The following is a 22,299-nucleotide window of genomic DNA, read 5'->3' on the forward strand; positions in this document are numbered from 1 at the left end:
TAAACGGTTCGGTGGTCTAGGTGTTGGTTCTCTCAAATCGATGAATTTGGATCTTCTCGCCAAATGGTGGTGGCGATGGAGAACCGAAAAAGATCAATTGTGGACGAGGTGCGTGAAATCAATTCATAATACTTGGTATCATGTTGATGGTCATTTGGCTAAACAGTCCATACGTGGACCTTGGCATAATATTTCTAAGATTGGAAAAAACTTTTTTACTCTGGGGATTGACTTGACGTTGAAGGGAGCTTTTGTTAGACATGTTGGAAAGGGCAATTCGACTCGTTTCTAAAGGTTTTATTTTCGGCTCTATATAAGCTAGAAGTAAACAAAAGTTGCTTGGTCATTGACAAGGTATCCTCAAATGAAAACGGGCCTGTGAATGTGGTTCTAGAGTGGTCTAAATCTAACCTTTCTCTGGAGGTGCGGTCGGATGTTGTTGATCTTAAGCAAATGATTGAATTGCTCTCTTTCAATGGATGTAAAGAGGATGGGTGGTTCTAGACGAGAGACTCTTTCGGGAAAGTTCAAAGTTAAAGGCACGAGACGAGTTATGGCGAATGGTATTTACGGCGACGGTGCTCCTTTGTGCGAGTGGGAAAATTGGGTTCCCATTAAGATTGATTGTTTCATATGGAGGCTGCTGCAAAATAGGATCCTGGTCGCACCTAATCTCATTGCTAGGGAAATGTCTTCTCTATCAAGTGATTGTCGGGCGTACGTTTCAGTTGCAGAATCAATGGAACATGTTTTCTTGGATTGTGACCGAGCGAAAGATATTTGGAGAGTTCTTTCTGTTTGGTGTGGTTGGGATTTGACTGGCTTAAGCACCTTCGATCACCTATTGGCTGTGGCGGAGGAATCGCATCTTCGTACAGATAGGCATTTATTAAAGGAGATTATCTATTCTTCTTTATGGTTTATTTGGAAGCCAAAGAACGAGTTGATTTTTAAAACTCGATCTCTCTCCACGGATTTCCTGGTTGAAGAAATTCAAAGGAATTTTTCGGTTGGTTAAAACTTAGGTCCATGCACAAGGAAATCAATTGGTTGGTTGGGTTCCCATTTTCGTGTATTGTGGCTTGAGAGACCGTGTTCTTTTCGTTGTCCTTTTACTTTTCATTTTCTGTTGTTGTTTGTAATTGTTTTCCAACTTTTCGCTGGTGGCATTCTCGCTGTTTTATTATGTTTATCCTGTTCTTGTTGTGCCAAAAAAAAAGGTAATTTTTATATAATTTAAATATTATTTTGATTATATGAAACTAGCTTTAGAGCCCGTGTAACACACGAGATAATCCAAATAATAAAGTTATAAATAAAACAAATAAGTGCACACTTTATAGAAAAATTATTACATCTATGCTTATATCTATACTATGTGTACATAAATTGATTTTATTTATATCAGAAAATGATTTTTTTAAATAAGCTTAATAAATAATAATAATAATAATAGTAGCAAAAATATACCTGAGAACGATCCATCTATTGGAATTTTATTCTCGGTATATATATATAAAAGGGTTCAAATAAGAATAAGAAGTTTGCTAGGAATGGTAAGAACCAATAGTTTTTTGACATGTGGCATTATAACCTATGGTGAAAAAATAATTCTAGAAAATTATGTCGATTATAATGGTGAAGGTGAAAGAGTAACTTTAGGAAACTATGTCAGTTTTTGGTAATTTTGAATCTTAATTAACATGATTCAATAGCTATGATTTATTTCTAGTCTTCCTAGAAAACTACTTCTTTTTAGTATAACCCTCCTCTATATATATATAATTGAAAGAATATTGGTTATGAACCAATTTCGAAAAAGACTTTTCATACAATAATAATTCTGAGCTATACCATAAAATGATTTTTATAATTTTGTGGGGGCTTCTCGACGTTGCCATAACGATAACACATAAATAACACGTTAGCCTGCTCAATTTTGTGAATGTTTTGCTTCACTTGAGCATAATTTTGTATGACATGTTTCGGACATCACATTTTAATCACCATTAAAGGAAAAATCAAGACATAAGTGTTTCAAATTTGATAAAAGTTAGAAGCATTGATAAGCCTGGAGGTAGGATGTCGAAAGTGTTTGCCGTCTTTTCTTAAATTTTAATAGTTGTGGGAACAACAGTCAATTAGCCAAATCCCGAATCTTTTCATTATTTCCAAAAATGTTGTTGAAAATAAATTCGAAACATAAATCACGTTTAAAATTCTAACTTTCATTTGTTTGACATTTTCAAGTCAAAACTTTGAACCCATAACAAATGTAATGATAAATTTATTTGCATTCTTAAACTTTTCAAAATACTCATATTACCATTTTTTGACATGTAACAAATTTTGAGCCAAATGTAGTTAACTTGTACCACACAATCTGTTTATCAACTTTTGACCCGTAACAATCAGCTTTAAGTTTCACAAAAAACCTGAAATAATCATTGATAAAAAAAAATCGAGAAATTGACTATGATAAACTTTATTATATATGAAAGTGAATGGTATATATTATTACATTTTAACATACATACATACATACATATATATATATATATATAGTTTAGTAAATTAACTAAAAAAATAAATAGATAGATTTAAAGCATATATTTATAATTTATAAAAATATTTATTTTTATATAGTATATATAATTAAATAGAGTTAAAAGGAAAGTGATTAATTTAATCATGTTGTAGATATAATATAAATGAAATGTAAAAGGAAAGTGAATAATTATTGATCTATGACATAGTTATTAGTTTAGAGGGAAAAAAGTTATAAGGTTTAACCACAAACTAACACGTGTCAACAATTATTTTATTTTATTATAATATGTAGAGGTAGATGAGTGGAATAATTACATACTTTTTTTAGTGGAATGTTTTTCACCCACTTAAACCCATTTGTGAAAGCTTAACGAAGAATGGGTATTGTTTGTTTTTTCAAAAGTAAAATGTTTGTAGTCTACGAATCACATCTGCAAACATTTGTTGAAAAAGAGACGGACCAAATCTCTACAGTCTGCAAGTAGGGGTGCAAATGAGCCAAGCTCGAGCTCGACTCGTTTAGCTTACACAGAGCTCGAGCTCGAGCTCGGCTTGTGTAACACCCCGACTAAAGCGAAAACGCCTGAATGTGACGTACAGATTGCTCAAACACATGTAACACTATTAGGTGACCATAATAACACTATTGGTAATGAATCTTGGTTTGTCATGGTCGGGATTGCGATGGTCGATCGCTTGATGATTTTGGTTGTCTTTTTGTGGGTTGAGTTTCAAGGGCAACATCGAGGAAAACGAGAAGACATGCTGCGAAGCGTGAAGAATTTACGTGACACGGAACGTAAATATGAAATTCGTATCAAAAGTCAAAAGAAACTTTGCATAAAAGATTCCTAAAATCGGAATCAATCTTTATAAATCATAAAAATGAAATCGCATGAGGCAAAATTTGAAATCAAAATTGAAATGCTCATGAGTTTTCGCATCTTGGAATAAACATATGAAAAATATATCAAATTTTGAAATAAAAACATGGAATTAGTACAAACCTATTATAAGTATGAAATTGAATTGAAAATCGAGTGTTTATGTACCACCATAACTTTTTGAATTTTCAATCAAAACCATAATAATAAACGAATTATATAAAGAAAACAAATTGAAAAAATTGACAATTCATGCATCACCATGACATTTTGAATTCTCAATTTTAAAACACACGAGAAAATGAGTATTGAAAATTGACTATTTATGTATCGCCATGACTTTTCAATTTTTCAATTTTAAACCGAAAACAGTAAATGAATATATAAATAAAGGAAATGAATTGAAATTCGACGATTCACGTATCACCATTACCTTTCGAATTATAATAAATAAAGGAAATGGGTTGAAACTCGAGAATTTGTGTAGTAACACAACTCTTAGAAATTTCTATGAATATATAAACTTAGAAAACGAATTAAAACTCGACTATTCGCATAACCCAATGACTTTTCAAAACCGCAATATAAACAATTGAGTATTCGGAATCACACGTTGTATGAATTATCATAACTTGTATGTTCCAATAAAATAAAAAAAATACGTAATCAAATTGAACCGAAAGTTGGGTATTCGTGTATCACCACGACTTGACAGACTTTCAGTTAAAACACGTAAGTCAAAATGCGTAATCAAATCAAACGACTTGTCAAACTTTTAGTTAAAATACATTGTAAAACATTGAGGGTCGGAGTCACACGTCGCATGAACCACCATGACTTGTGTGACATCCTAAGGAGTGCAATCATATCCTTATTACAAATGGGACATGGTCTTTAAGAAGATGAAATATCGGAACACCGAATTTGAAAATTGCTTGAAATTGCTTTTGAGAAAGCTTGTTTAGGCCTAAGCCTTGGACTTGTGTGTGTGTACTTGTGTTCATGAGGCGTAAACGAAATTAATAGTACAGTAATAGTAAGTGCATTCAAACAATCAAATATAGACCCACATAATTTTTTTCTAATCATGCAACCTTAACAATTAAACAATTAAGCTATAGCTACCTAGAACACTACGTCTAATGTCCTATCTTATAGCCACGGCTCTGATACCAATCTGTAACACCCCGGCTAAAGCGGAAACGCCTGAGTGTGACGTACAGATTGCTCAAACACACGTGACACTATTAGGTGATCATAATAACATTATTTCATTAATAATTTCATATAACACAAATTTATCAAATAATACAGGTTGTAAACAAATACATAAACAAAATGATAAGTTGTTCTTTGAATATCCTATAAGCTTACTATGTGTCATCTAACCTTCATCCTCGTATCTCTACAACTGTAGCATATGCATAAAATAAAGTCAGCTATGAACATAGCTGGTGAGAATTCCCACAGTTTGTATAAATACGTAAAAAACATACAATTCCATGAAACTTGTGAAATGAGCATATAAGGGTTCTTTACACTCGATGCAATGGACCTGAGTGTAAAGAATAAACGAAGGTCCTTTCCAGTTGGGGCTACCAATGTACTCGGATATGAGGTCCCTTTTCCACTCGATACAAATGGACCTGAGTGCAAAGGGGGGCGTATGATCATACTTATTGAGGCAACCACTTGAAATCCACGTATAAAACAAATAAGCAAGTAAGCACACAAGTCCATAATATGAACTGTAGTTTGAAAGCAAAATTTGTAATTCTTGAGGTTTGATATGATACATATACTACCCCCAAAATATGAAAACGTTTAAAAAAAAGGGTGTGAGAAACTCACCTTGAAATTGACGATAAACATTGCAATGAAACCGAAGGCATGATAACGAAACCGAAGCGGTCAAACGCCACGAACTATAAATAAAAATGCAAAGAAAATCAAGACTAACTACCGGGATTTAATTAACTTTGGTTTTGGATATGTTGTACTATTTTAATATCATAAGGCATTAATATTATTTTAAGTTTTTAACGGACTTTAACGGTTTATATTATTTTAATATATTTTATGGGGCTTTAAGACACTTTGATATGATATTGTTTTAACGGAATTTTAACGAGTTATATTGTTTTAATATTATTTAATTAATAACCTAATATTAGTACGAAGCATGGATTTTAATTAATAATGTTTATCTCGAACTAATAATTGTGTTAATGGATTAAAGCTAACGAATTTTACATCTAACGTATTATAAGCTATCTTTAATGGTTTAAATTATTTTAATATTATTTTTTTAACATTCATGTGAAATTTACGATAATTTCAAGGTATGGATTTTAAATTGAAAATTTATCTTGCAAAGTAATTTTATTAACGAAATTAAAGTTAACGATTTATAAAGCTAACTGGTTCAAAGTCAACGAATTAGAAGCTAACGTATTTAAGTTAAATGAATTAAAGAAAATAAATTAAAGTTTAACGATGAATTAATATTAACAGATTAAAACTTTATGAACTAATCTTATTTTAACGATGTAATGAATTATAAAGTTAATATAGTAACGGAAATATGTAAATTAATTTTTAATGGTTTAACGAGTTTGATAGTTTGGTTTTAGTTGGAAATAATAATCTATATTTTATAAAAAATTTATTTGAGTTAAAAATGATTTTAGTTGATTTATTATAATTTTTATTAATTAAGTTGATATGTAAATAATAAGTAAAGGCTAAAAAAATAAACAAAAATTGGGTCATGACCCGTCTCCACACCCTCACTGATGAGTTTGAACCAACTGATCTACTATGTGTGTTGTTTATAGGGTAAAAATAAGATTATATATACAATATTAAAGTTCTTCTTCAACCTTAGAAACTCTAGAATTTGAATCAAGAAATCTATTCCGTGTTTGACGAAATAAGTTTAGGGATTTTGTTAATCATAGGAAAAAGATTCAAAAACATGTAACTATTACCTGTTAGTGTTAAGGAATGACGGTGAACCATGGTCGCCGGAAAAACGAATCTTTAAATGATCAAATCGAATTGTTTAAAGATTGGTAGTGTAAACGGGTGTTGTGGTTATGTTTAGTTGTTGTTTAGGAACCTATTTATAGGTTTAATCGGAGTGTGTTGTGATTAATGCTCGAATTGACGTTTTGATTATAATCCGGCCGGTTCATCGGGATTAATATGCTTGAATTGGTACGTTATAAATCGTTATAATTGATGATTAATGCGCGATATTGGACTCTAAAGTAGTTACCATGTTTAGTTTGGTCAAAAACGCGAGATTGATGGCTGTTTAATGTTTTGCCGGAAAATCTAGCGTCGCCGGCGGTGATCAGTAGCCGGAAAAACGTGGCCAGGGGGGAGGATGGCCGGATATATTAAGTTTATTATTATTTAAATTACTTTTACACAGTGGCCCTTGGAGTTTCAATGTTTCTTTAAATCAATATTATAATAAAGTTACCAATTAGTCCTTTGAAATTTGAAATATATATAGAACTAGTAATAAGTTATAAACTTGGATACTTTTCGATTTATACCCAACTAGTTTGCAACGCATTTTAACATTAGTAAAAACTTAAATACTGGAGTTCCGTGAAACAATCAAAATGAATAAAAAAAATGGACAACCGATAGTTGTAAATTATTGAGAATATAATATTAACGATATATAATGAACAAGAATACATTGAATAACAAAATGGTCGGTTTAACGAGTCCAAATACAATTGCAAATAATAAACCTTGACGAATGTCAAATAAAACGAAACTTAAGATATATATAAACAAAACTGAAAATTTAAGACGGGTCGGATTTTCGGGTTTGAAAAGTAACAAATGTTACAGCTCGTTTCGAGCTCTATTTTCAAAGTCGAGCTTGGCTCGTAAGTAGATTTTCAAACTCGAGCTCGGCTCGGGCTCGGCTCGTTTATTATATATCAACTATTTTTTTATATAATTATGATTATATATATATATATATATATATATTTCATTATAACTTCATGTATAAAATAATACATATTATTTAGTTATTTTATTTATTTTTTCATAACATTATATATATCAATTAATAATTATTAAATATATATTTTTTAAAAAATTATATAAATGACAGGCTCGTTTAGGCTCGCGAGCAGGCTTGAGCTTGATAAGAGAAGCTCGGGCTAGGGCTCGTTTATTAAACGAGCTTATTTTTAGGCTCGAGCTCAATAAAAGCTCGGCTCGATCGAGCTTTTTAACGAGCCGATCTTGAATAGCTCCGCTCATTTGCACCCCTATCTGCAAGTAGAAAACTATTTTTTTCTTAACGTTTATAGACTGCTAAAATAAACCGGTGGTGTAAGAACGGTGGTAGTGGGTGGTGGTGCTGGACGGTGGTGGTAGTGGTGGACAACGGTGGTAGGTAGGCAGTGGACGGTGGTGGTGGCGAGCAGTGGTGTTTAACTCTATGCTGACTTTAGAAAATCTTAAAAGTGGATATGACAAGTCTACACCAAAAAGAGTTTACGCAAACATTTTTTAATTAAATGTGAAAAACAAACAGTCATGTCTGCGCTATAGACAAAGGACTTTTTTCTAGAAAAACAAACACCTGCCTAAAAATCAATATGTGAGGACAAAAACATTAGTAGAATGTGTCGGGGCGACCCGATATGAGATCCATACTTGGCCGGTTCGAATATTAATTTCAAAGCCTTTTGTATAAACCCTAGTTTCTATTCTAAAACCCCTATTGAACTACAGCTCAGTCGCACTAAACAGTGAGTGTAGTTAATATCATCGTCATCGTCATCGTCTAGCAGCCATGTACCGAGTCGCTGCAGCAGCACTGTCTTCCTCGATCAGGTCATCCACTCACTTCATCTTCGATTCCATATATTTACTTTACACTTTCATAATTACTATCTTATCTTTCATTCATTTCTTGTAGATCTTCGACTTCAAGGAAGCTGGTAACTAGATTAAACCTAAGGCTGCCTGCCAATAGATCAATAATTGATAACTTTTCTTAATCATTTCTATACTTTTTACTAGGCTGCTGTAGTCGAACAAGGCCTTATGTGTAATCTAACCAACACAAGCAATTTTGTAGTTGATTTCGCTAAACGAGAATGTTGTAATATTCGAATTCATATGCTAATTAAATTAATCACATAATACTCATATTTATGTAAACGTAAACAAATAAACGCACATAAACAGACACATTATCAAACGTTTATGAACACAATTGAACAAACATGGCTTCTGTTCGTGTTTGTTCATTTAGTTAATCGCAAGAAATTTCCTGTTCATGTTCATTCAGTTATTAAATGAACTATCCACGAAGTCCAAACTGTTCGTTGAGCATTCCGTTTGTTTACAGCCCTAGCGTTTACTGTCAATTTGTTATCGTTTCTTTCAAATAACAAGATATTCATTGGTTTCTTATTTAAAATCTTCCTTATCTGTAAATACTGGAAGGCATCTGGTACAGTTATTTGGAGCAGAAACTATGTTGCGAAAGATATCCAGTTTGGGACTAGGGCTCGGGCCGCCATGCTGCTTGGTGTCAACCAGCTTGCTGAAGCTGTAAAGGTCACAATGGGACCCAAGGTAATTAATTATCTTCATGATTATTAATTAAGAGTTATTTTATTCATTTTGTTGTTATTTTGTATGTTGCAATCAGGGGCGTAATGTTATTATCGAGCAAAGTTTTGGGAGTCCAAAAGTCACAAAAGATGGTGTGACTGTAGCCAAAAGCATCAACTTTGAGGAGAAGTTGAAAAATGTTGGTGCTAATTTGGTGAAGCAGGTTGCTAGTGCAACTAATTCTACTGCTGGAGATGGTATATACTTTACACGTCGTTGTATTTTTTATAATGTTGTATTGACATTTGGTTATGTGCTAAGATCTCTTTTAATGATATATATGATGTTATCACAGGTACAACGTGTGCTACTGTTCTGACTCAAGCAATATTCAATGAAGGTTGCAAATCTGTAGCTGCAGGTGTAAATGTCATGGATTTACGAAGCGGTATCAATATGGCAGTTAATGCTGTTATAAATGAATTGAAAAGTCAGGCGTTGATGATAAGTACACCAGAAGAAATTACACAGGTTTTGTATTTTTCTACTACTGTTTTGTGTTTTAGGTGGTGCTGGATTTGCGTTTTGGGACTTATTTACTGAATGCTATGACTTGAAGTTACAGTAATTGGTTTTTAGTGTTTGAATAAACATATTTGCTTCTGATTATCTGAACATCTATGATAATCATTTATGCTGAAATAAAGTTGATTTATCTTATAATAAGAAGATTACATATTTACCTCTTCTTATAGCTACATTATTAACTATTTACTAATTTCACATGATTTGTCTCTCCTATTTCATAAGAATGTATTTTTTTGGTCATTTAATCTATTGATTCTTCAATAATCAATGTTTCCCAGATGCCCAAACAACTTATTATCTGATTATTTATGGGTCAATTAATCAATTTTATACCAACCACAACAAAACTACTTATCAAATTTAATGTGTTCCTTAAATAATTAAACTTTTCCAAAGACTCAAAACAATAGATGAGATATTTAGTTTTATACGAGCTGCAAGAAAACTGATTATCTATTTAATAAAAGAATTACATGTTTCTTTTAAATTTAATTCGATGTTCATTTTACTCGCGTCTCACAAGATCCACCTCCCATTTCACAAGCATTTCGTTTTTTGTCGTCTTATACTCTTATATATGTTTAGGCTTTTAAGTAATGAGTTTTCGAAAAACTAAAAAATAATTGACCAGATGCTCAGTTTTGGATATTCAGTTTTATTGGCTAAAACCGAAGTGATTGTCTAATAATAATATAATTTTACATATTTAACTCTTTTCACCTAATTTGGTGGACATTTTACTTTAGTTTCACAACTCTTCTCGTATTTCATAAGAATACCTTTTTTGCCATTTTATTTGTTAGTTTATTAACTAATCTTAATTTGTTTAACATTTAAGCAACTGATCAGATAATCAGTTTTGCATAATAAGTTTTATACCGGCTGCAACAAAACTAATAGTGTAAAAATAAAATAATATTAAATATTTAACCTTTGAACCTAATTTAACCTTTGAACCTAATTTGATGGAAACTTACTCACAAAAATGTCGTCTTTAGTCATTTTATTTGTTAATTAATCTACCAATTTGTGTCGTATTTAAGTTATCTGGATATGTATTTGAATCAGGTGGCCACTATCTCTGCCAATGGAGAACGAGAAATTGGTGAACTGCTGGCAAGAGCTATGGAGAAAGTTGGTAAAGAAGGCGTTATTACCGTTGCTGTAAGAATTTATTTATCCTTTTACCATTCACCAGTTAATTATTTAAGAAAAAAAACTAATTAATCTAATAATCCTGCAGGATGGTAATACTTTGGATAATGAGCTAGAAGTTGTTGAGGGGATGAAGCTAGGCCGGGGTTACATCTCTCCTTATTTTGTTACTGACACAAAGACACAAAAATGTGTACGTGTTTTAAGTTATACGTTATAACTACTTTATTTTAAAATTTTGTTATATTATATAACAAGTTGAAACACCAAAAATATCATGTTTACTCATTTCAAAGTAAAGAACATACAATCCGTTTCTTATATTAGTGGTATGCGTTGAGATGATTCACAGTAATAATGCTTTGTTTTATTTACAACGGTGTATGGAATATGTGAGTAGGATATTTTGTATTTTGAAAGGATAAATAGTATATTCTGAAATTTAGAAGGATATATATGAAGTTTTGATCTTCTAGAAGGATACATGTATAGAATTTAACTCCATTGTAAAACATTTTGTTATAGTTTCTTATATAATGTGACCTTGTGTTTTGCATTTAGGCAGGAATTGGAGCATCCATTGATCTTTATTCATGACAAAAAAATTTCAGACATTAATGCACTTGTCAAAATATTGGAGATTGCTGTTGAGGTAACTTAGATAGAAATACTTTTTTCTCTTGGATTATTGTTATACCCTTTTTATTTTACTTTTTTTATTATTAATTGAATTATTGAAACAGAAATGTAGACCCTTGCTGATTGTGGCTGAAGATATTGAAAGTGAACCGCTGGCAATGCTGATCATTAACAAGCGTCAAGCTGGACTTAAGGTTTCAAAGCCATTTTTTGATTGTTTATTTAATGCCACTTCTACCCTTATCGTGTTTTTTTTTAAAATATAAATTCAAGAGAAAATATATATGATATCAACTTGTAGGTATGTGCAATTAAAGCTCCTGGTTTTGGAGATAACAGGAGAGCCAATTTAGAGGATCTGGCAGTGCTTACAGGAGGGGAGGTGAGATAAGCACCATTTTTTTTATCACAGTTAGGGGTGGGAAATTGGGCGGGTCGGGCAGCAGGTCAAAGCTGGTTGGGCCAACTTAAGTTTCTTTATGTCTGTTTTTAACTTTAAAAGCAATAATTTTTTTTAAAATGATCACAAAAACTGTATTATTACAATATTACTATACTGTTCCAAAATTTTTAATAAAATGATTTATAATGTTTTATGAGATTGGACACATTCTCGATACTTTCAAGCCACTGGATCTTTTTCTATGTTAACTTAACCTATCTGATATGTTTAAAATAAAGCATAGCCTGATTTGGCCCCTTTGCATGTATAAACGGTTTGAAATTGCTTAGAACTGGTTAATTTTTGTTGATGTGTCAATTTTGACCACAAGACTATATAGGGCTAGCTGCTTAGAATGGCACGATACTGATTGTTTTTTCTAACATGTTACTATAATTGGTAAAACACGTATAATATCTTTTTATTTTAAGCACTTGGGCCTATTATATTAATAATCTAAATGTTTTTCATTTGATAAAGTGATTTAAGAGGTTTTAGTTTGGATGTCTTTTAAACCGCTTGACCTGTTTCTTTTCTAGTTAATTTTTAGCTTAACCTATTTAATTTGTTAATATCAAAAGATAATCCAAATTAATCCATTTGTATGTAATCGTGTCGAAATTGCTACCTCTAATATTCTAATGTAACTGCATAACTTTGTATGTTCATGCACTTATGAGGCTTTCATGCAGGTTATAAGTGAGGAATGTGGATTAACGCTAAATGATGTTCGGCTTGAAAAACTTGGTACTGCAAAAAAGGTTTGCTCTTTTTTTCTTCTATGATTGTTATAAGTAAAAATTTTATGTTTTGCTGATTAGTGGTTGAAACATGTAATTACATATTAAACTAATAATTTAATTATAAAAATTAAAACTAATAATTATCTTGAAACAAATTACTTATTTAGAGTTTATGCGTACCAGGTTACTGTATCTCTTGATGATACTATAATTCTACATGGTGGTGGTGATAAGAAGCAAATTGAAGAAAGATGTGAAGAATTGCGGTCAACCATTGAGAATAGTACAGCCATGTTTGACAAAGAGAAAGCTCAAGAGAGGTTGTCAAAGTTGTCAGGTGGCGTTGCAGTCTTCAAGGTATATTTCTTGAATATAGTATTTTCTTTTATTTAACCTGCCTACTCTTACAACTGTTTTTTTTATCAATTTAATTATTGCAGGTTGGAGGAGCTAGTGAGGCTGAAGTTGGAGAAAGAAAGGATAGGGTAACAGATGCATTAAATGCCACAAGAGCAGCAGTGGAAGAGGGTATAGTTCCAGGTATGCAATTTCGTGTTTATTTTTTAATCTCATTATTTTCCTTTTCTTGAAATGTTTAGAAGACCTTTTAAATTATATATCTTTATTTGTAGGTGGTGGGGTTGCTCTTCTATATGCTACTAAGGTTCTTAAAAGTCTTCAAACTGCAAACGAGGATCAGAAGAGAGGAGTTGAAATAGTCGAAAACGCTCTTAAGGTTATCTCTCTGGATTTTATTTGGTCCAATAATCATCATTAAAAAAGTAAAACCTTTTTTTTCTTTTTATAATCATCTATCTTTCTTCTTTATAGGCGCCTACGTTTACAATAGTTTCAAATGCCGGTGGTGATGGTGCCACGGTTATTGGCAAACTATTGGAACAGGATGATCTTCATTATGGATTTGATGCAGCCCAAGGTTAGTAAAAACTAAACTACTAAAGTATTACTCGTTTGCACAAATTGGGTTCATTAATAAGGGGGTGTTTGTGTTAGCATTATGCAACGAATAATATAAGTCATAATATTGTCTGATTTTAACAGCATCAAAAGGTAGAAGCTTATCCAAAAACTATCTTCTACCTCATGTATAATATGACACCTGGTTTTCTGATTCTATTATTAAATATGACACATCACTTATAGAATGTGTATTCGAAACCCCAAAAGTCTTTCTTTCAGTCTTTTGTACCTGCAGAAACTGAATTATTTGATGGAGAATACTTCTAACTGGTAAAGTTGGTTTTTGTGTTATTAGGCAAATATGTTAACATGGTGAAGGCTGGGATTATAGATCCACTAAAAGTTGTGAGAACGGCCTTAGTAGATGCTGCCAGGTAATTGATTACAAATATGCGTTTTGGCCCATGAAAATCAAATTACAATAGTTTTATTTATATCAAGTTATAAAGCTTAAACTGCTTTGTTTGTCCATCTTCACTGATATAACGGGAAAACGGGTATCACTTGTTGGTGATGGGTCAAAATGGGTTTGGGTAAATTTTAAGACGGGCCAAGAGTCAAGACTAGCTGAGTTGACCCACCATCGCTTGCCCCTTGTGCGGTTATGCTCAACCTTCGTGTTGAGACGGTCTAATATTGGATAGAATAGTATTCCTCTTTCTTTTTTTTATTTTGAATGATTCTTTTCGGAAGATTTTTAAATATCTATATAATTAGATATTTTTTAAATGCAGTAGAGTAGACTCTTAGTGGGCTAATTAATAAGAGCTTGAATACCACTTGTAAATAATCCATGATATATCTGATCCATGCATAATATCATGAAAAATGGATACAAATTTTTGGCTGCTATTTAGTATCGGCCTTTGGCGGCTAATCCTCTTGATAGTACGGTAGTAGCATCTAAATGTGGATTAAATGAAATCCATGATTCAGTATATTAATTATTAAAGTTAATTCAACATTACCCTGATGATATAAGATAATAAAAGGTTTCTCTCTTTTTCATGATGAGGGGAAGACTGCATCTTTGATGCACTGCTAGTACTAGTACATCTGAGAATTCTTAATTGGATAGTTGTAAATAGCCATGTAAAACATCGAATAAAACAAATAGCGAAAAGCCGACTATCGGAATCGAACCGCTAGCCGTTCAATCCAATCTTCCCTTCGCATGACCTAGAAAGAAAAAGAACCGCGCTAGTCGGAAACAGGTTCATCTTCGAAGTATTTTGAAATTTAGATTTAGATATGTCAAAGATCGGTGAAAATTTTATAAAAAATGACTCAAAATAACAAAATTTCATGGGCCTGATTTCCAACATGCATCTTAAATAGTAAATATAGGAGGTATTAGATGGTTTACTATGATTTTGGTGGCTACTGTGGCTTTTAAAACATTTGGCTGGTTTTCGATGTAGCTATCTCTTATAATCAACACTTGTTTAATGGTCAAATGTTGCAATTATGTCACTAGCGCAATTTATCCTTCATGTGTTGACAAATGCTGTGCATACTTGCAGCGTCTCGCTATTGTTGACTACCACAGAGTCAACCATTGTGGATCGCCAAGGAGAGAAAAACCCACTTGCGAATAGGATGCCAAACATGGATGATATGGGAATGGGATATTGATTTTAACTCACGAAAATCAACTGCCAGTTTTTTATGTGTTAAAAGACACCTTTCATCCTTAATATACATTTTATTAAGTTTCTTTTAGAAGATGTAAAAGATGAAAGTTTATTAAGGCCAAGTGAAGCTCAACCATTAATGATGCAAGGTTGAGCTCAGCTCGAGGAAGGATCTTAATTTAAAGACTCGAAAGAGTATGCATAACCATGTTTTTGAAGCATGCTTGATTTGAAAGCTTGATATAGTCAACATATGAGTTTGGGTTGAGTTTTAGTTTAAATGGCTTGAAAAAAGTTCAATTGGTGGCATTTTTAATGCTTGCATTTATGTGTGGTTGAAAGAAATTTCCATTCTGATTTTGTAATGACGATTCATGTTTATACTTCATGCATACAGTTGCGCTTTTCCAAAAGTGAATAAAACATGTAAATAATAAAAATTGGATGGCCGGTTTAGTTTACACAACTAGTTTCAAGTTTCAAATAAAGTCATAACATTAAACAAGCCAACTGTAAAAACCAAACAGTGATTGATTGGATCTCAAGCTGGTTGATTTGCTTTGGTTTAGACGGTTTGGATATTTTACAAAGTGTATATATAGAACCCTACATGGCTTATATAGATAGAATGATGAAATTATCCCTAAAATAAATGTGTTTAATTTAATTGAACCAAGTCAAAGTCAATGGGCCAAGCCTGACCCGTGCCATTTGATCAAAGAGTTGTCAAAAATGAGTAAAATACCCCCAAATTATACATGTTTAGTTTGTTTGACCAAATTCAAAGTTACTTGCATAATCAAGACCGCCTAAAGTTGAATGAAAATGATCATATAATCATCGCCAAGTCTAAAAAGAAGTAGCCGATACAAACATAACAAAAAGATACATCTAACACTTTTTAGACTTATTTAAAAAAAATAAAAAATTAAAGCATTGCATATGATTATAAGAAAAAAGAAAACATTACAACAATAACATAAATCTTTGAAAAGAACAGTTTAGGAAGTTGTATGCATTAAAAATACACTTCAAGCAAGTTTCACCCCGTTCAATTTATATGTCCTATTTGGCATCTATTTTTTTTTTATTTAATCCAAATTGCATTTAAAAGTACATAAATACGTAATTGATTGTTAACAACACTGATGCTGAAGGAAGACTTACACATGGTGATGCGATGGTGTAGACAAGGAAGACTTAACATGGACACAAGCAAGAGAAAATGCGAGTCTCATTTTAGCAAGTGACGGTTTGAGGGATAATTTTTCAAATAAACAAGTACAAAGGTTGCACTTTCAGGCAATTTATTTGTTAAATCATCCCACGAACCATTCACATACTCTTTTACTTTACTAGGCTGCTTTTGTTACTTTCACTTTATGTAAAGACATCCCACGTACCTTCACATGCTCTTTTCCATAAAGGATATACAAAAAACATAAGATGTGAATTATTTATTAGAGCTAAATAGATTGGTCTAACGCAGTTCAAAAAAAAAAAAGAAAAAAAGGTTGTTTAATCTTCTATCAAATAGAATGGAGGGTTAGCAATCAGTGGAATGAAATTGAAAAGGAATGGAGGGTAATATGATATAATAGATTACCATGTCAGTGGCGGGTAGGGAACGAGAACGACCGTGAGAAGAGCACGCTAATAATGATTTTGAGAATTGGAGAAGAATAGATGATAAAGAAGCAACAGATGGGTTTTTGATATTTATTTATAGATAAAAATAAAAATTCGGAATTATTAGCAGGGTTTAATTTGATTTTCAAATCCCAAATTATTTGGTTAAGATTTTGAAAAGTAAAAAACAATTTATTTAAAAAATTCTCTAAAAAAAATATAATATGTTTGCTGATCTTTCAAAAATAAGAATGATTTTGATTTGAGTTATTTTGATTGGATTTTCTTTTTATATCTAGTAATAATAATCGATCATTATTTTGTGAATAAGTAACTAGTTTGTTTTATACCCTCTAGTGAATGGCCGTTTATAATGACAGAACTAACTGGGAAACAATATTTGTTGAAAATAAAAGTACAATGTTTATTAGAAGATACACAAAGCAATGAAAATCAGAACAGCCATAAATTTCAAATTGAATATAAAAGTCAAAGATATTGATCAAAAACTCAGAAACAATTTCGGAATCGACAAAAAGAAAAACCCATCAACAATTTTGAACCTCGAATTGAGTAATTATAAGTTAAAAGTAGCATAGAATGATCGAACGTGTAATGGGTTACCTTTAAGAAGAGAAGAAGAAGAAGAAATTGAAGTTAAAGGCTGAGGAATTAATTGGGTGAACCTGCAACGAGTATTGATGAATCGGATATATGGGAGAAGATGAGACTATTCTATTTCTATTATTCCTTTTGTAAAATGTTTTTTTTCACCTAATTTCTAAGATTTTTGATTTTTATTAAATTTGGGTTGTATAATCCAAAATTTAAATATTTATAATCATCTAAAGTCTATCTGTAGTTTGAATTTTAAACATGGAAATTTTAAGGAAGTTAATATCCATCTTACAATACTAATAAAAGAAAATGTTAAAGCTTAGGTGTCAAGTCCACATTTCACTTAATTCCTAATCTCTTATATCATTTATTCTAGCTATTTATGGGTCAAAACCATTTTGTCAAATGGGTTATAACATAGTGTTGATTATATTTATCATTGAATCAGGTGTCATTTTCATACCTAAGGTTTGACCAACTACATAACTTTAGTACTTTTTAAATTTCTTGCAAATCAACACCTGGTGTTTCAAAATCATGCTATTTTAGTACATTTCATTAACACTGTTTGTTTTTTCCATTAAATCTACATTAAATTAATTCACAAGTATTTTGAGAATAACAAATGAAATAACAAACCTTATTTATCTTTATCATTTGACAAACCCGTGTAATACACGGGTTCAAAAGCTAGTAATCTATATATCTTAAACATATATAAACGAAACTTTCCTACATTTTCTTAAGTCACAAGATTGTTTTATTTATAAATGGAGGCTTTTCATTCGTTTGACCCGAATTCACGGCTCACCAATATATTATTAACTTTCTTATAATAAATAAAACTAAAATCCAAAAAATAAATAAATATTATAAATGAATAATATAAAACAACCCCGTAATAAAATTCCACGTGTCGCGATGTCCCCCCCCCCCATGGAAGCTACCGGATTGCTTTATTTTTAAATGGTGTCTCTCATTGATTTAGCCCGGTTTGACCCAAATAGCTCTCAGACGGGCTATAATTTCTCAAAAACTTAATTCCTAACGGATTTTCTCCGCCTCTCTCGTTTATAAAAACCCCACGGGTCGTAACAACTTGCCTTCCGTCGTTTCAAACCATAACCTTCAATCTTCAATCATCCCATCTCCGCCTCTCCCTTCCTCTTCTCCCATCACCACTTCACCTTCTACCCAACGATAATCATTTGGTGTGGCTTCTGATCTACACAATTGCCTCATCACACTCAGCCGCATACTAATGGCCAGATCGAATAATGGGTTTTGTTTCTAATTGTACTGAATTAGAGTTTGTTATCTTAATTGATAATCAAATACTTTAAAATTTTGGTTGAAAATACTGGAATCTAATACATTGTTTTTTCAAGGTTTAACATTTAATCAAAACTGTTGAAATAGAATGACATTCCAGCTACAGGAAAGTTTTATTTATTTATGTGTTATGGTATAATATTTACACGCGATATATGTTTGATATTGAAGGGTGCTTTTAGATCCAACAATTGTGATGGTTTGGTTGGATATTGTGCAGGATGTTTGAGCATTATGCAGAGTGTTTTTGGCTATTGAAAATAGACCAAACGATAGGCACTTTAGTGCTGATATTGCTATTGATGTTAAAATATCTGTTAGTTTTGGGCCAAAAACAATTTCAACCCAAGAACTTGTAGTGAGTCGGGTTATGCTTTCTCGTAGGGTAACGGTGTGATAGATATAGATAGAACACGATTGAAATCAATGGTTTTTAAGGGTGTGGGTGGGTTGGTTTATGATTTTGAAACCAGCTCGATTGTGTTTTTTTCCATTTTTTGGTACGTATAAAAATGAAATCAAGCCAGGAGTTTGGTTTTAACAATACATAAAACCAAACCGTTGGTTATGGGTTGGGTTTGGTTATATTGGTTACGGGTCGGTTATTTTGGTTTTATAGAACCAACCGTCGTTTTTGGTTGAGCTCAAACCAATAACCAAAAATTTGGTTAGGTTTCGGTTTGGGTTTTTCGGTTTTGCCATTTGAGTTAGAAATATGCATAAAATTTCAGGCTATACTATGTATTAATACTTTATAAATTACTTGTCATTTAGAAATTATTTTTTTGTTTTTGTTTTTAATTTATTTTTTATATTAAATAAAATGGAATGGCGATGAATGATGGAGAATGAGGGGAATAAACAATAACATATGTTGAAGGGCGAGGCTGAATGACGGAGGAAAAGCGTGTTGACACTTAGGTGGCGCAGACGTGACGAATGAGAAGAAATGAGGGAAATGAGGTATACCCTTTAGCCTAATTACCAACTTCATATATTATATTAATAAATTTGTGTTAATTGATTTTGTTGTTGATTTTGGGCGAAGAACAAGAAAAGCTTATTAAGTTGCTTCAGTCGCTGTGTGAAGGCATGATGGTTGAAAGAGCTAAGTTTTTTTAACTGTTTCTCTTTGTCGGTTTCCACTTGTTTACGACACGTGATGCGTTGTTTGCATTGCATTGGTTTGTTAATACAGTAATTTTAGAGTGTATCACCATTTTCTCTTTATTATTATTGCATTCATGTTTGGAACCTTTGTAGATAAATATGATTATTTATAAAAGATGATTAGCAACATGCTACTAATTTCCATTTTGTGAGAGATGATTGTTGCTATTTAAAATATTCAATTATTAAAAAGAAGAAATCAAATAATATGGGGGCATTTACATATATCCCTTCCGTAATTTCCTTTATTACATATTTTCTCAATGCTAAACCTTAAATTACATATTTCCCCTCCCTAAACCACATATATAACATATCTTTCCATTTCATTTAAATTAACTAACTAAATGACCATTTTATCTTTAATGAACTAATATACATATATCCCCTTCTTAATATTAACAATTACAATATTTAAACTCAAATCAAGTTGGTTTTAAGACGAACATATCGAGGCTACTAAATTCAATTGGGGTTGATTTTTTTAATCGCTAGCGAACATAAAAATAAAAAAGAAACAAAAAGTTTACATGGTTTATAGGTTCAACATTTTTAACATGAGAAATCGACAAACTATATCACATAATATTGTATAAATGGATTTTTACATATATCCCTTCTCTAAATTATATCAAATAATTACGTAGTGGTTATTTATAAAATGCTCTAATATGGTTATATAATATATTAAATTTCAACTGCTTTTATATATGTAGGTTACGAAATAAATTTATTTAAATTTATTTTGTTAATTACAATAACAAAACATTATAAAAAAAGTATCAAAGTCAAAATTTCAAATTACGCAAAATTCACTTGAGCTCAAATAAATATAGGGGCATTTTCATATAGTTGTAAAAGGGTAAACTGGTAAATAAAGACTATAAAGGGAAATATGTAATTTAAGTTTTAGCATTTGAGAAATATATAATAAAGAAAGTTAGGGAGGGAATATAGCTAAAAATCTCAAATAATTTTAATATGCTTTACACCTTCCACTTTCTTCTTTTTATTCCTCTTTTTTTTCAATCTTCTTTATGATGATTCCATTTTGGAATTCTTAAATATGAATTATTATCTACTAATTAATAAGATAGTAATATTTATATGATTTAAAAGTAAAGGTATATTCATCTTTTATTCTAAAACAAATTCAAAATCTTTTTAATGAGTTGTAATACCATATTCTTTAGACCTGCATGTTTTCATTTTGATACAGAAGACGGAGATATGTCATTCCATTACGTTGACTGTAAAGAGCTCTTATATAGAGAAAATATATTCACAATAATAAAACATATTCACAATAATAAAACGACAAATGTACAATAAACCCCTGTAATACGGGGGCTAAAAGCTAGTTAGAAAGTATATTAGTAAAGAAACTTGTGTAATTAGGGATGAGCATAAACCGGATAAGACCCATGCATCCCGCGGACCAGAAACTTTCATACCTGATTATTTATAATAAGGCCGGTTTTTGAATCCCAAGGATACTACTAAACGGGTCCGGATCAAGCGTCACATGTCTGACTACTTACCCTACATGTAATACTGGGTATATATGTAGAAAACTTTATTTGAATAAGGAAAATTGGATTTTAATAATCCAAAATATTAACCATTACGCTAATATTAATCCAAACTATCATTTTGACGGTGGCAATCCTAACTATAATAACAATACTCGTCTAAAACATTGTTAAATCCGTTAGTTTTGTTCTTTTAAGTTAATATGAAATAACCAAACTACCCTCACTAACAAATATATACCAATACAACAAAAAGAACAAACCAACCTCATAAGTAGACCTAACTTCTTCAGAAAATTGGGAACTCCGGTAACCACCACTGACCTAATAAAAAAGCGTTAGATAAAAAGAAAAGAAAAAAAAAATTGATTAGTGGACGGGGCAACACCTCTTCAAACATCCATACACAGTGAAACTTGATTTTCTAAACAAATAAAGTCATGTAGAAATAGGTAGGAGTTATCAAACAGGTCGTATCCATGGCCCACGAGACCTGACCCAAATCCTATATTGACCCGTTTCGTGTATTATCTAGATATGCGAACCAACCCTATTGTAAATAACCTCTTATAGGTTCAGGTCTTGCCATGTTCATGTAAGGAGCAAATGGATCACACCCAGGAGACATGATCCAAAAAGAAGTAGACGATTGACATCTACAAACATAACAAAAAGATACATCAACACTTTTCAGACTATTTAAAAAAAAAAAATCAAAGAATTGCGTATGATTATAAGAAAAGAGAAAACATTACAATAATAACATAAATCTATGAAAATAACAATTTAGGAAATTGT

The 22,299-nt window shown here is 31.5% G+C and overlaps 2 protein-coding genes across 2 annotated transcripts; both read left to right on the plus strand.

The window, feature by feature from the left end:
- The first annotated feature begins 475 nt into the window (after positions 1-475).
- LOC143614282 (uncharacterized) lies at positions 476-1,018 on the plus strand. The gene has a single exon (XM_077087769.1). The coding sequence runs from the start codon at positions 476-478 to the stop codon at positions 1,016-1,018; it is 543 nt and encodes a 180-aa protein (XP_076943884.1).
- Positions 1,019-8,268: 7,250 nt separating this feature from the next.
- On the plus strand, positions 8,269-15,226 carry LOC143614291 (chaperonin CPN60-like 2, mitochondrial). The gene is made up of 17 exons (XM_077087776.1): positions 8,269-8,309; positions 8,395-8,416; positions 8,928-9,059; positions 9,136-9,295; positions 9,394-9,569; positions 10,695-10,790; positions 10,870-10,974; positions 11,347-11,433; positions 11,525-11,614; positions 11,722-11,802; positions 12,555-12,623; positions 12,789-12,962; positions 13,046-13,145; positions 13,238-13,341; positions 13,437-13,542; positions 13,882-13,960; positions 15,110-15,226. The coding sequence occupies exons 1-17, from the start codon at positions 8,269-8,271 to the stop codon at positions 15,219-15,221; spliced, it is 1,734 nt and encodes a 577-aa protein (XP_076943891.1). The 3' UTR covers positions 15,222-15,226.
- Positions 15,227-22,299: the final 7,073 nt, after the last annotated feature.

Source organism: Bidens hawaiensis, unplaced genomic scaffold, assembly GCF_021521415.1.
Source record: "Bidens hawaiensis isolate Kalapana, Puna unplaced genomic scaffold, B.hawaiensis_p1.1 tig00039543_1, whole genome shotgun sequence".
NCBI lineage: Eukaryota > Viridiplantae > Streptophyta > Magnoliopsida > Asterales > Asteraceae > Bidens > Bidens hawaiensis.

Excerpts from the sequence above, each read along its gene's own strand:
- LOC143614291 (XM_077087776.1), top strand. The coding sequence starts at position 8,269 with ATGTACCGAGTCGCTGCAGCAGCACTGTCTTCCTCGATCAG. Across the intron at positions 11,434-11,524 it reads TATTGGAGATTGCTGTTGAG|AAATGTAGACCCTTGCTGAT; the intron begins GTAACTTAGATA and ends TTATTGAAACAG. Across the intron at positions 13,961-15,109 it reads GCCTTAGTAGATGCTGCCAG|CGTCTCGCTATTGTTGACTA; the intron begins GTAATTGATTAC and ends GCATACTTGCAG.
- LOC143614282 (XM_077087769.1), top strand. The coding sequence starts at position 476 with ATGGATGTAAAGAGGATGGGTGGTTCTAGACGAGAGACTCTTTCGGGA.